The sequence below is a fragment of the Elgaria multicarinata genome, chromosome 4, assembly GCF_023053635.1.
Source record: "Elgaria multicarinata webbii isolate HBS135686 ecotype San Diego chromosome 4, rElgMul1.1.pri, whole genome shotgun sequence".
NCBI classification, from domain to species: Eukaryota; Metazoa; Chordata; class Lepidosauria; order Squamata; family Anguidae; genus Elgaria; species Elgaria multicarinata.
The window spans coordinates 140,680,518-140,694,363 of record NC_086174.1 but is presented as its reverse complement, the minus strand read 5'-3'; the positions used below and the strand labels follow the sequence as shown (position 1 = coordinate 140,694,363).

General features: G+C 40.0%; 1 protein-coding gene across 2 annotated transcripts in view; it reads right to left on the bottom strand.

Moving 5' to 3' along the window:
- Window positions 1–11,195, bottom strand: part of LOC134398096 (DNA helicase MCM8-like) — a 39,091-nt gene extending 27,896 nt beyond the window's left edge. For both annotated transcript variants that reach the window (XM_063125308.1, XM_063125309.1), the window contains exons 1-8: window positions 11,051–11,195; window positions 10,783–10,857; window positions 7,966–8,048; window positions 5,580–5,729; window positions 3,355–3,458; window positions 2,064–2,262; window positions 1,428–1,513; window positions 554–705 (exon numbers count right to left, since the gene is read on the bottom strand). In XM_063125308.1, coding sequence (XP_062981378.1) covers window positions 554–705; window positions 1,428–1,513; window positions 2,064–2,262; window positions 3,355–3,458; window positions 5,580–5,729; window positions 7,966–8,048; window positions 10,783–10,857; window positions 11,051–11,195 — 994 coding nt within the window. The remainder of the gene's footprint in view (window positions 1–553; window positions 706–1,427; window positions 1,514–2,063; window positions 2,263–3,354; window positions 3,459–5,579; window positions 5,730–7,965; window positions 8,049–10,782; window positions 10,858–11,050) is intronic.
- Between the last annotated feature and the right edge of the window lie 2,651 nt (window positions 11,196–13,846).

Here is a 13,846-nt window from a genome sequence, read left to right as displayed (position 1 = left end):
TTCATGCAAGGCTAGAGTTCTTCTCCCTGACATGCTAGTTGTCTATGCGCATGAACGTTTTGTATGGAGAAGCATTCAATCATGTGCAGTCGGAAGTGGTATAGTCCTGCAGTCTGAAAAGGTACAGCCTGGACAGGTTAACCACTTCAGTCTGAATCAGCCTTAAATGTATGGAAGAGACAATAGTCCCAGAGTGGTCAGGTCCATACAGTTTCACTAACTCAGATTGGTAATATACTAAAGGCTTTGCTTAGTGTGTGAGCAGAGGCCGATACAGAATGACTTGCCTGAGGTCATCTCGTAAGTTCAAGACAGATGAGAGATTTGAACTGGGGATTTGTAGCCCAACCCCTTTCTACATCAGCTCTCACTAAGATAATTTCTCATTAGACTACACAGTCATGCACACAGATAACTGTAAGAGTTACTATATTAAGGCAGGTGTCTTTTACCAGCTTACCAATTTCCTTAATTGTATACTTAATAAATTCCCAAAAAGATGAACACCTGCATAAACATCAACTCACATAAGCAATAGACAGATATAGTGTACCTTCCTCAGTGTTTGACACCTTGACAATTCCTGCAATGGTAATCACATCTCCTGGAACACAGCTGTCTACAAGATCCTGAACCAATTCACACTCTATTGTGCGAGGAATTCTACCAGCTTCTCGATGATCATCTGACATAAGCTCTTGAATCCTAGAATACATGGTACAACAATTTTGTATTTAAGATAGTACATAAAGATAGTCTGAATTTATACTCCCAGCCTAAATCAGAAAAAAATAGCTATGTTAAACAGCTGTTTAGGATATTGTTATTCAAACATAGGATCCCAATTTGTGCATGGAAAACTATAGGAATCATTTTGGATCCTGGAGCACAGGCATAATGTGCTTCCTGGTAATTTATTCCCTCCAATGAAACATATACATGACCTCTCAAAAATTGTTTATATCATTCTACTCATATCTGATTCAGATAAACTTCAAATTAAGGATCTGACTATGACGCTTCCTTTCAAAAAAGCAGCACTTTATTCAGGAAGAAGAGTACTTGGTAGCCAGAACTCAAACCAAACCCCTCTAAGTGCCAAATCTGCTTTTTATGGCATGTGGAGTAGAATTGCTGACTTTGAATCAGGGTGTTTTTATTGTGCAAAACCAATATAAGAGGCAAGGAACGGAACAGTTCATTTAAGAATGGGATTTATTTTTATTCAATGCAACTTCAAAAATAGTGTTATATAGCTTTTAAAAGGTGATGTAGTCAATTATTAATTTTCTCAACAACACAGAAAAGTTGCCCTTAAACCTCAATTTATAAAAAATGTGAGTGTTCAGAGCAGAGTTTATCAACAATTTTTAATTAATTATACATCAGATATATCACAATTTAAAAGAACTGCATTGTGTGCTTACTTAATAGACTGCCAGTCCACTGTAACAGTATAAGGAGAACTTCTGTCTGCAGTGAATGATCGTCCATGGCATTCAGGCAAAGGACACTAAAAACACATTATATTCAAATTTAGTACAAAAGCAAGTTCATATAGCAACACCTAAAGTTGTTCCATTTCATTTTTCTTTTTGCTGGGGGAATCAAATTTGTTCTGATTTTCAGAAGATTCTTCTTTCCTTCCCCCATGAATAATACTAATATGAGTAATTCTTTAGTTTTAATAAAAACAAATGAGCCATGTTCATCAACCTGTTAGTAAACCAGAAAGCATAACAAAAATTTAGCCTAATTTTTCAAAAGTTTTCCCTTAAATGTTACTGTTTTAGGGCATTATCCAACTATGTCATTGAGTTAGGAGAAACTAGGTTCCAAATTATGCGCAAGAGGAGAAGTCAACTAAAGCTATTTTGGGGCAAGTGCAGTTGTGCAAGTGATTGCATATTACACATATGCAACGTAAAGCTTCTGCTGAGCTCCATTACCCATATCTGAGTTTGCTGAAAGATCCCGTTGGATACTGCCCTTAGTGTTTAAAGTCTTACCAGTCTAATAATGAGAGGTGGCTGGAAAAGTGTTTGAATTACTAGAATAGTTACCTTTGTAGGGAGAGTATATTTTCCATCCGGCAGAGGAAAACTCTGAGTACTCCCACAAGCACTGCATGTAAATGCCATCTTAGTACAGATAGGCCTAATGTTACTGACACGCACAACAGTCCCACGCAGAGCAACGTACTTCCCATAACAATTAGCTCGAATATTCTTAAGTTGAGTAAGTGGATCATAGTTATACACTCTAAAAATAACGTTCATAAAGAATAAAAATTACTTAATTGTGCATTAAATACAAGGACCCCAATCCAGAGAGATCATGCTAAAATTTACAGTGCTACACACACTTCTGTGGGAATTATTTCTGTGTAAACATGCATAAGATCCCATTGGAAAATTAAGTAAATAAATAAAACTTAGTCATAACTAAACTGTGTCATTGATTTCAACAGGACCTAACATGACAATTTTTGTCTAGATCAGGGTCAATAGTTTTAGTAATAATTTGTGCATAGCTTTACAATCCCAAAAAACATTCCTCTTCTACCTGGCATACTGCTCAAACTTCTGAATTACAGCTGTAAAGACCTCAGCATTTCTAATAATTCACCTCCGCAAGCTACACTGCAAATTATTCTAGAAGACCAAAATTCAGAACAAATATGACTGAGTGTTATGTCGTGGGGGTGGGGGTGTTAACAGGATTTTATAATTAATCAACATGAAAAGTTTAATCCTAGGAAACTTCCTTTTTGTTAAGTTATTCTTACATACTATAATGAAATATTTTCCAGATTGACATTGGCCAAGTTCCTAGAGTTATTATGCATTCCAAAAAAATGGTCAGGCCTCTTTCTTAAGAGTAACCCGATGGAAACCAAAACAATTATTACTGGAAGAATAGTTCATGAAATATTTAGCCTTTTACCCAAAGAACATAGTAGGATCGTTCAAATCATAATACATCAGATATCCAAGCCATGTTGCTAATACTTGCACATAGACTCAATGAAAACAAGTCTTCCACTAATTCAATATACAGAAGTTTCAAATTTTCTCTCCTATGGGATGCATCCATGTAGCAACAAAGCAGAGTTTAGTACAACACCTGAATGATGCCAGTAGTAGTGGTGGTATTACTGCAGTTGCTACCTCCACCCACTGGTTATTGGTGGAAGGTTAATATTAGCATTCTCTGTGTACCCTGGGAGATTATTATAGCATTCCCATTTTCTAGTTTTTCTTTTACAACTGTATAAGAATTCATTTATGCTATCTAGCATGCAAATGCAGAACCCCTTTTTAAAATGCAGAGTTTCATCCTTCTAGTAACTACCTTGCATGAATAAATGGTACATTTATTATGGGTTCTTCATCAATAGACAGCCCTTCTTGCTCCTGCAGTTCTGCTGCATGTTTTTTGAGATCTTTGCTTAGCACCTATAAGATAATAAAAAGAGATAAAATGATGTCCATGAAACTCTACATCACTTAGACTACAAGTAGGATAATTGATATAACTTTTAGATCTAAGCCTTAATTCCTAAAGGTGCACTTGCTCACTCAGAAGGTGCTTTCTGCTTGTGCAATGAAGGGGGGGGGGGATATACCGGCTTATTTTCCCTTTTGACTGCAGCTCCCCCATGCCACATCCTGCATTCTTCTGTGGAGGTGGGATGGGCAAGCCATCAGGCTTTTAGGAGGCCTCTACAAGGGGAACTCCACTCATGATAGTTAGTAGCAAACCCACTTTGTATTCTGAAGCATAGCAAAATAAGCACAATATACAAAATTTACACACTGCTTTATATTTTATTTATTTATTTATTTATTGAATTTATATACCTCCCCATAGCCGAAGCTCTCTGGGCAGTTTCAGACCTTCATGAGTTGCAGTTTCACAATCAAATAGAAGATAATAAAAACTTTACTAATGGAAAGAGCCTCATGGGATTGTGGATCTAACCACACTGATTTTGCAGACAGCTTTCAAGAGTCAGAACTCTTCATTCTTAATATCCACTCCTAAAAAAATAAAAGTTCATTTTCTAAACTATGTGTTTTGCATGATGCCAGGATGAGCACTTACTGACTGTAAGAGCAGCTTTGTTCAAGCCAAGTGAGATTAATTCATTTGCCAGCTTTCACTATCAAATATACATAAAATTCAAATTGCAGCGCAAGAATATACTGCAAACCACTGAAACCAAAATAAAAAATGTTTCTTCTCCTGATTTCATAATTTTCATATTTGGGCCTAAGGGCACAATCCTATGTATGTTTAGACAGAAAAAAAGCCCTACAACTCAAGCATTACCCAACTAACAATACCAGCTGAGGAATGCTGGGAGTCGTAGGATTTTTTTTCTGACTAAACATACAAAGCATTGCATCCTAAGGAACTTCACATGTAGCAAAGTTGGAATCTGGGAAGCCTATTAGCAGCATTCTCTACTGAAAAGACACTCCAGCTTGCACTCCTAGAAACTTACTTGGGATGAGTTTTATTGGATTTACTTCCGAGTGAACATGCATAGCACTACACTATCAAAGACAGCAACAGAAACTAAATGTGTTTCATTTAGATTTCTAGCCAGACAATTATTGGACTATCAAACACAAGACAACCATGCAGAAGAGAGTTCCCAGGTCAGTTCTATTGTTCATGGGACAAGTAACCCAATTTAACCTTAAAAACAAAAAGAGGCAGGAGACTGGGGTTGCAATCCTATGCAGATGTACTTGAGGGAAAGGCCTATTAAATGATGTAGAACTTACAAACAAGTGCTGTTGCAAGTATGGACAGTATCTTTACCTCCTACTTATACTTGTTTAAGGAACTATAAAGCTGCAATCCTATGCACACTTACCCGGAAGTAAGCTCCAGTGAATTCAGTGGGCCTTCCCTCTAAGTAGACATGCATAAGATTGTATTGTAAGTGACATTGGTTGCGTTCAGACAACACAATAACTAACGATGGTTTAAGTAGTCAACCATTAGTTGAATAGTCAACGGTTGGTTATTGTGTTGTCTGTCAGGCAAAAAACACCCCACGGTTGAAAATTTCCCCAAAATAACCAATAGAGAAAAACAACACTCTGCAGAATTGACTAGTTGCACAACCGTTGGTTAGCATGTTGTCTGTCAGGCTATTTTACCCCATTGAATTGACTATTGCAGCTGCCTACCCAGTCTTCCAGCAAGAGCAACCAAAACAGCAGCTGCCACTCTAATCCAGCCAGCAGAACTTGCAATGGCTGATGGGATACCAGCAGGAGGACTGGGATGAAGAGAGGGTGGGGGATGTGTCAATCAAACACACAGCTGACTAATAGTCAACTCAACACTGGAGTTAATCCACTCCATGGTTGATTATAATCATGTTGTGTGGGGAGTACCCCCCTGATAATCAACCCTGGAGTTGACTATTAACCCACTATTGACTGTTGTGTTGTTCTCCCAACACAGCCATTGTCACACCAGATCTCATCTACAATTCATGATTATTTTTTTACACTCAAAAATCGACTGTTCTACAAATCTACTGTTGATGTATTTACCTGATGTATAGCCAGGCCCATGCAGTCCAATATTTTCTGAGGCATTTCCCTGAATTCAGAAGCAATATCAGGTATTGATTCCACTAATTCTTTATCATTTGTCAGCTCTTTATAATCCACAAGAATACTTCCTTTTCTTTCTATTTCATCCTAAAAAACGGAACTGTGTGAAAGTAAATTTGTCATAGAATTTTAAAAGGTTATACCTCAATTCTTTTTACTGGATTATATTTTATTTTAATCATATTTGTACACCGCACTGATATCTGCAAGGATGAAGGACGATTCTAAAATGTTTAATAAACAGCTTAAGTGTATTAGCCATACTGCTAATATTGTTCTCACAAAACTCCAAGCCTTTATTAAACAGCGTTCATTAACCCAGAATATATATGTTTTGGCTCATTCATTTGAGCCATCTAGTTAAACAATTCCTTGAATCAGGGAAAAACCTCTGCATTATGCACACTGCTTTTCCACTTTTGGCACACTATAATCAGAGTAAGGTAGAGTAAATTGAGTGAAAACTAATATATGATGTGCATGTAATTTAGCACTTGAAATACAATGGCTGAATTCTCATATAACTCCAAGTCAGCCTTTCCAACCTGGTGGCCTCCAAATATTTTCGACCAACTCCCATCAGCTGGAGCCACCATGGCCAATGATCAGGAATGCTGGGAGCTGGTCCAAAACAGGTGGAGGCAACCATAATGGGGGACGGCTGCTCTAAGCCCTGGTGTATGTTAACTATGGTTTGTTGCTTTAGCCATGAATTCTCTTTCAGACCAGCAAACTAACTGTGGCTTGTTTTCCCGCTTTCTGTTTTTTCTCTTCGCCCCATTTTGCCAACCTTCAGAGTGGTTTCATTTTCAGGCTGCTTTTAGTGGGGGCATCTCCATTTTAAGGCAGATAGCAGCACAAACAAGCCAGGGATAAGCTGCCGTCGTTGGTTCAGATATCACTACTTTGCCATGGCTTAAACAAGCCATATTTCATTAGCCAAAAACAAGCTATGGCCTGGTTCGCACAATACAATAGCCTACCATGGAACGGCACAGGCTGCTTATTCACTACCGGGCCAGGTTTAAGGTTCTTGTACTTGTGTAAAAAGCCCTAAACAACTGGGGACCAGGATACCTGAGAGAGCACCTTCTCCCCTACCAAACTGCCTGGTCATCGAGGGCATCCGAGGGCCTGCTCCTGGTGGTTCCACATAGATCCATCCTCCGATTGGAGTCCACCAGGGGAAGAGCCTTCAGTGTGGTGGCCCCCCTCCTATGGAATTCCCTGCCTCTGGAGGTCAGGCAGGCGCCAACTTTGTATTCTTTTCGGTGCCTCTTACAAACATCAGTTCCAGGAAGCCTTTCCTTAATGACCAGCCACGGTTCACCGTTTACTTTTCATTTTGCTTCTTTAAAAATCAATTTTAAGGTGTTTTATTGTTTTTATTGTATTTTATCTTGTACACTGCTCCAAAATTTTGAATGGGGAGCAGTATATAAATATTGTAAATAAATAAAATAAATAAATTTACCTGTGAGGGTTATCACATCATGCTAGGCACCTTATTTGAGGGTTATCTAACCTTCAAAGAACCCCTGCTGCTTGAGTTCGCATGACACAACAAGCCATGGCAAGCCTGGACACCCATGGGCACCATGCAAAAATGGGGTGTGTGGGCACCCAACACAACAGCCCCTGCAGGTAAGCCACAGTGGGCTATTGTGTCATGCAAACCAGGCCTATGGCTTTAATTTGCGGTTTACAACTGATTAAGAAAACATAATTTGTTTGCAGAGATAGGTTCATACACAGTGATAACCCAGATTTCAACAAACCTCACCTTGGCTTAGGGTTATGTGAACCATGCCTTTATGGATGTGGTTTAGCACATGAAAATGCTGTCAAATCAAGGAAGCTGACTAGAAGGTATTCAGCTCCCTTCCAGCGCTAATGCTGCAAAAGTCACCACATTGTATTAGTACCCTGGCTTTCTCCCCACCAGGGCCTTCAAAGTGACAGCATAAACATAATATCATAAGAATATGCTTATGAACACTATAAAACATAGTAAGAACCCAATAAACAGGGAACAATAAAATGCAATCAGTGGTAGGGATCCTAACTAAAGCCACACTATCACATCAAACCCGAAAAGGCCTGTTAAACAAGTTTTTACAAATCTTCCAAACGACCCTACAGAACTGGTCTGCCAAGTATTTCTAGAATAGGCACCACAATGGAAAAGGCTCTGCTACTTGCAGTTGTCAATCTAGCCTCAGATAGCAAATATATACAAAGCAAGATATCACTTTGAGGTCACAGCATAATCGGGGCAGAATGAGAACGAAGAATGAAAAAAGGTCACATAATAAAGCCTTACCTTATCATAAAGCTCTATTCGAGGCATAAAAAACTTTTCAAATGCTTCAGTCTTCTGAACAAAAGGAGATTTGTCATCATATGCTGAATTGGACAATTTAGAAAAGTTAACACTGATATTTATACTTCTAGGTAACCCTGATCCTATACTCTAAAAGCATACACGTTTATTAGTAGGTATTGTTTATATTACAAGCCAACCCTTTAACTGACTTTTTTGAAAAAAGGAATCAGTGCCCTTTTGAAGTTTAACAAAAAACAATATTTTGCTGCATATTTATTTATTTTTGCTTAGGACTTAAAGGGTTGTATCCAATGTTAGTCTAATTTAAGTCCAATTAATTTCAGTAGGTCTCCTCTCTGTAGATAAATTGGATATAACGCAAAACACTCATTCAATCTTCTCTATTAGCAATTACTTTTCTGCAAAGTAGTACTAGATCAATCAGAAAGAAGACCCATTTCTCCAAAACAAAACAAAAATCCTATAAATAGGCCTATTAGTCCTGATGCCCATGACTGTCTCCTTTTTCTACAGACATTAAAAATGTATTGGCTGTATAATCCTAAACAAACTTAAAACAGATTTACTCAGAAGTAAATCCCACTCTGTTCAATGGGGCTTAATCCCAGGTAAGTGTACATAGTATTGCAGTCTTAAAGCCTTAGGTATGCCAAAACCCAATAACTGCCTAACTCTGCATAGGATTGGGTTGATATTAGAAGTCCCATTCAACTCTGTTGGATTCACTTCACAGTACACATGCATAGGATTGGATTACATGACAAGGAAGTTGATTAGAGCATTTACTACTAGCACTTTTGAGAGAAGCCAAAATTAGTTTATCTTTGAGAAACGCAGGATATAAATGGTTTAAATTAATTAAATAATTGAAGGCATGTTTATATAAAGTATCTGGTCATACTGTGAAGCACATGTTAAAAGCATTTCCATTTGAAAGGGAGAATTAGCTTTAGTCCCACAGATTGTAGACTTAGGCCAGAGGCATAGCTACACCTTCCTTTTTCCCCGAGATCATCCCTGCGCGTCCACATGATGCACAGGGGATCCCGGGAGCAGGGAAGGACGATCCCTCCATTTCCCCAGGATTTCTGGGACCACTTTTTTCCCACCATCCCAGGACAATCCCGAGGACCGCAGGCAGCGTGGGCGCCCATCCCAGTTTCTTCCCTCCTCCCCATGAGTAGCGAGGATCAGCAGAGGGAAGGAGCCGGGCTGGGGGGAGTCCAGGGATATCCGGGGAGGGGGAGCAGGGGAGGGGTTTTATTTGTTTGTTACTTACTTTTTTGTTGGAGCGCAAGTGCACTCCAGCTCCTGTCTTTTTTTAAAAAAAATGTTGGGCGCAATGGTGCGACATCCCTTTTCCCTTCCAGGATCGTCCTCACTTCCTCCCTGCTTCCCTCTACACCCTATGGTGTAGACATGCCCCAGATCTACACCAAGCAAGATATAGCACTGTGAAAGCGGCATGACAACAGTATAAAAGCGGTATGTATACAAGAGGCAGGAGCCACACCAAGCAGGTTATAGCACTATGAAAGAGGTACAAAAGTGGTATATGATATGTGTCATGGGCCCAAACAGTTGTCGGTGCACTTCAATACCGCTATAAAGCAGTAGCGTGTCTCCTGCCTTTTATATGCTGCTTTTATACCACTTTCATTGTACTATATCCTGCTTGATGTAGATCTGACCTTAATGCTCCCTTCAACCTACTATGTCTCACATATCTGCAAATGCATATTCACTTATTGCCCCAGGGAGCACAATTCACATAAAACATTTATTTATAGATTTAAAAAAAAAGTTGGGTTTGTCAATACAAAAATTCCATGATCAGGATACTTTTACTGGGACTAGCCAAACTGCACACAATTGTGATCAAGCTTTACAGAGCTTGGTCATATATTTTTTTAATTTTTTTGCATTTATTTATGTAGCACCATAATTGTTCATGGCACTTTACAGAGTAGCAAACAAAACAGGCCCCTATTCTGAGGAGCTAAAAGCCTAAAAAATATGTACAAGTAAACCTATTTACTTATATAACCATGTATTTTATCACTACAGCATCAAGACTTTAGAATCACACTTTGAGCTGAAAAGGAGAATTAAGTGCAAGCCAAGACGTTTTCCCTTCTCCGGTTTTCAGTTCAATTTTCTTAAACTAGCTGTACCCAGTGTAACATACACCGTTGTAGCATATCTTAAAGTTTATTAATTAAATATCATCGCGGGGGTGGGGGCTGCTTGGAGGCCACCAATACAGCGCCGTCTGGCAGACCTGGGGGGCAGAGAGGTCGGGGGAGGGGAAGCAGGTGTTCCCCTCTCCCCGGGGTTCCTGTCAGCCTTGGGCCGCCCGCCCAGTTCACATGAGATTAGGCCGGGGCCTGGGCTCGCAGCAGGCGAGCGGCCTCCCACCCGGCCACCAAGGGCCCCAGCCGTGCCTCGCTCATGATCCAGACCCTCTCCCCGGGGTTCCTGTCAACCTTGGGCCACCCGCCCAGCTCGCATGAGAATAGGCCGGGGCCTCAGCTCGCAGCAGGCAAGCGGCCTCCCACCCAGCCACCAAGGGCCCCGGCCATGCCTCGCTCATGCTCCAGACCGTGACGCTGCCCCCTTCGTGGCGGGGGGAGCAAAGAGGCAGAAAGTGGGGTAGGATTACCTTGGAAAGCCCGGAGGAGTCGGGCAAGGGGCTTAGCAACCTGTATCAGCTGATGTTACATGTTGTTACTGTTGCTTAGCAACCTGTATCAGCTGAAGCCTTTACGGAAACATACCTAAGCGTTAGCTCACCTTCAAAGAAATAAAGTTTCCAACCTTTATAAGTGGTAACCTGATCCAATGTTGTCTGAATGAGCTGAGGAGGAGCTGAAAAGTATATAAAAATGTAAATCAGTCTTAAGAAATTTATGGTAGGTATAGTTACAATTTACTCCAAAGCAGTAATAAAAATGACAATCACCTGTTACCCACATCCCAGCAGTTAACCTATTCCAAAGAAAAAGGCAAACCCTAACAGCAAAACACAATAAAGCAAAGTCACCTTGCAGAATTAACATACCAGAAATGGCCTTTCCAGCAGCATTTTTCCAGTCTCCTCTCTGTCCACGACCTTTTCCTCTCCCTTGCCATCCTCCTCTTCCTCTCCACCTCTGAAAGCCACTGCCTCCACGTCCAGAACCTTTCCCACGGGACTCACTGCTCATTTCAGCACTCTCATGCCTTTGTTACTCCAGTTAAACTAAAGGACAATACTGTGAATCCATTTGTGTGGCAAGTAACATTACATCTTGCAAGTAATCATTTATTAACATGGAAGAAAACAGAAGAGCTACAAAAATCATGTATAAAATATGACTGTATATAGTGCCTTATTATTTTATTTCCAAGATCTTTAAACCACTTTTCACTGCTGCTCCTAAAGTAAAACAAAACATCTTAAATCTCAGAATAAAAATTAATATCAAAACTAAAATGACAAGCACATTTTAAAACGATGAGTACCTTTTAAAAAAAGAAAGAAACAGAATGGTCATTAAGCCTTAATGTTTAAGGGAGTACATGGTAGTAAATGTAATTTCTTGAGAGCAGAGGATTTTGGGTACAGATTCCTAGAAAAGCCTTTATTTGCTCTGTGCTATAATTAAAGTAGACAGATATTTACAGAAGTTTAGACCACAATGAAAAACATTGGCTGCATTTGGACAAATGATAAATTACTGTTACAGGAACCAGCTTAGGATTCATGCACCCATCCTCTCCTTTCTTCATCCAAGGATGAGCTTCAAGGACAAGATCAGAAACTTAAACCCATACTTAGTCTTAAGTATGGTTTACTGAAACAAGCCAACTTTAAACTGTGGCTTACAAAATTGTCTTGTTTCCATGGTTTTTCACAATCACAATAAAAGATGGTTTAGCATGACAAGTACAAAGTACAGAGAGCCTTGGATAACTGCACTCCCCCCACCCTCACGCAGCTGGGTGGATGACTTTGAAAGCTTTTAGTTTCAATTTTACTTAACTATGTCTTCCTGATTCATCCAAACTCGACATCATGCTTTAACACTAGTATAGTTAGGTTAAACAAACAGCTTTAGAACCCATGGTTTGAAGCTGGTTTGTTTTGAAACTGACTAGAATTAGTTTTAAAATATGATCCTCAGTTGAAACAAAACAGGATCCTGTACTTGTGAAACTAAGAGTTTCGAAAGTTCTCCTCCCAGCAGGAAGAGAAAAGAGGAGGGAGCGTGCAAGACCGGGTTGTGATGAGCGACAATGACCTGGTTCCCATGACATGGTGCAATTCATTATGGATTATTTAGTGTACGACCTCCTGCGGTGCCCACAAGCACTGGTTTGCATATCCAACTCAGCTCAGGATTTTTCATGATGTATGAACCCAGCAAGCATGGGTTATGTGAGGGTCATCTGTTCTAGGGTTATGAGAGGGTTGTTTAACCCTCGCTTGTCAAATTTGCACAACATAACAAGCACCAAACGGGGCTTGGATATGCAAAATCCAAGTAGGGCTATAACTCGGTAGTAAAATACATATCCCATATCCCATGTTTAATTCCAACACCTCCACCTTCAAGCTGGTGAAAGCCTGAGACCTCAGAGAGCCAACTAGAGTAGATGGATCAATGATATCACTCAATACAAGGAATCTTAATGTACATTTTAAAATATTATACATTTCCTACATATCTGTGAGAACACCTTCAGGCTGTAGAATCTAATGGCCACTATAGAAGATGAAACACTGAGCTATCTCTGGGGTGAGTCAGCAGGGCAGTCCAGTGTTAGTTGAATCCAACACACTGTGAACACAGTATAGATAAGAATAGATTTAGGTTGCCATCCAATACAAATGTATTTGGGAGTAAGCCCCATTGAATAGACTGAGACTTCTGAGTAGACATGGACTAGATTTCACTGTTAAAGCATAAAGTTCAAAGGCACCACTTAGTACAAGACCAAGAAAACATTTTTTTGTTTTAAAAACTCTCCAAAAAAACACTAGATCACACACATATTTTTTTTTCTGGTTGAGGGTAGTGCTGTTCATTGTCATTTCCTCTTGTGATGAGTGACAACAGCACTCTTTTGACACAGAGGATTGTTACTCTGTAGGACATAGTACGATCTTTGTCACTTTTGTGCAGGACTCACATGACTGAATGCACCTTCACACACACACACACACACACACACACACATATATATATATATATATATATATTTAGCAGAGACACCACACTGACAACAAAGGTCCGCATAGTTAAAGCAATGGTATTCCCCGTAGTAACCTATGGCTGCAAGAGCTGGACCATAAGGAAAACTGAGCGAAGGAAGATAGATGCTTTTGAACTGTGGTGTTGGAGGAAAATTCTGAGAGTGCCTTGGACGGCAAGAAGATCAAACCAGTCCATACTCCAGGAAATAAAGCCAGACTGCTCACTTGAGGGAATGGTATTAAAGGCAAAACTGAAGTACTTTGGCCACATAATGAGAAGACAGGATACCCTGGAGAAGAGGCTGATGCTAGGGAAAGTGGAAGGCAAAAGGAAGAGGGGCCGGCCAAGGGCAAGATGGATGGATGATATTCTGGAGGTGACAGACTTGACCTTGGGGGAGCTGGAGGTGGCGACAGCCGACAGAAAGCTCTGGCGTGGGCTGGTCCATGAAGTCACGAAGAGTCAGAAGCGACTGAACGAATAAACAACAAATATATATTTAAAAAATCCCTATTCATAGAAAACTAGAGAAAACCAGACTAGGCGCTCATCTACACCAAGCAGGATATTCCACTATGAAGGTGGTATGAAAGCAGTATATAAAAGGCAGGAGCCAC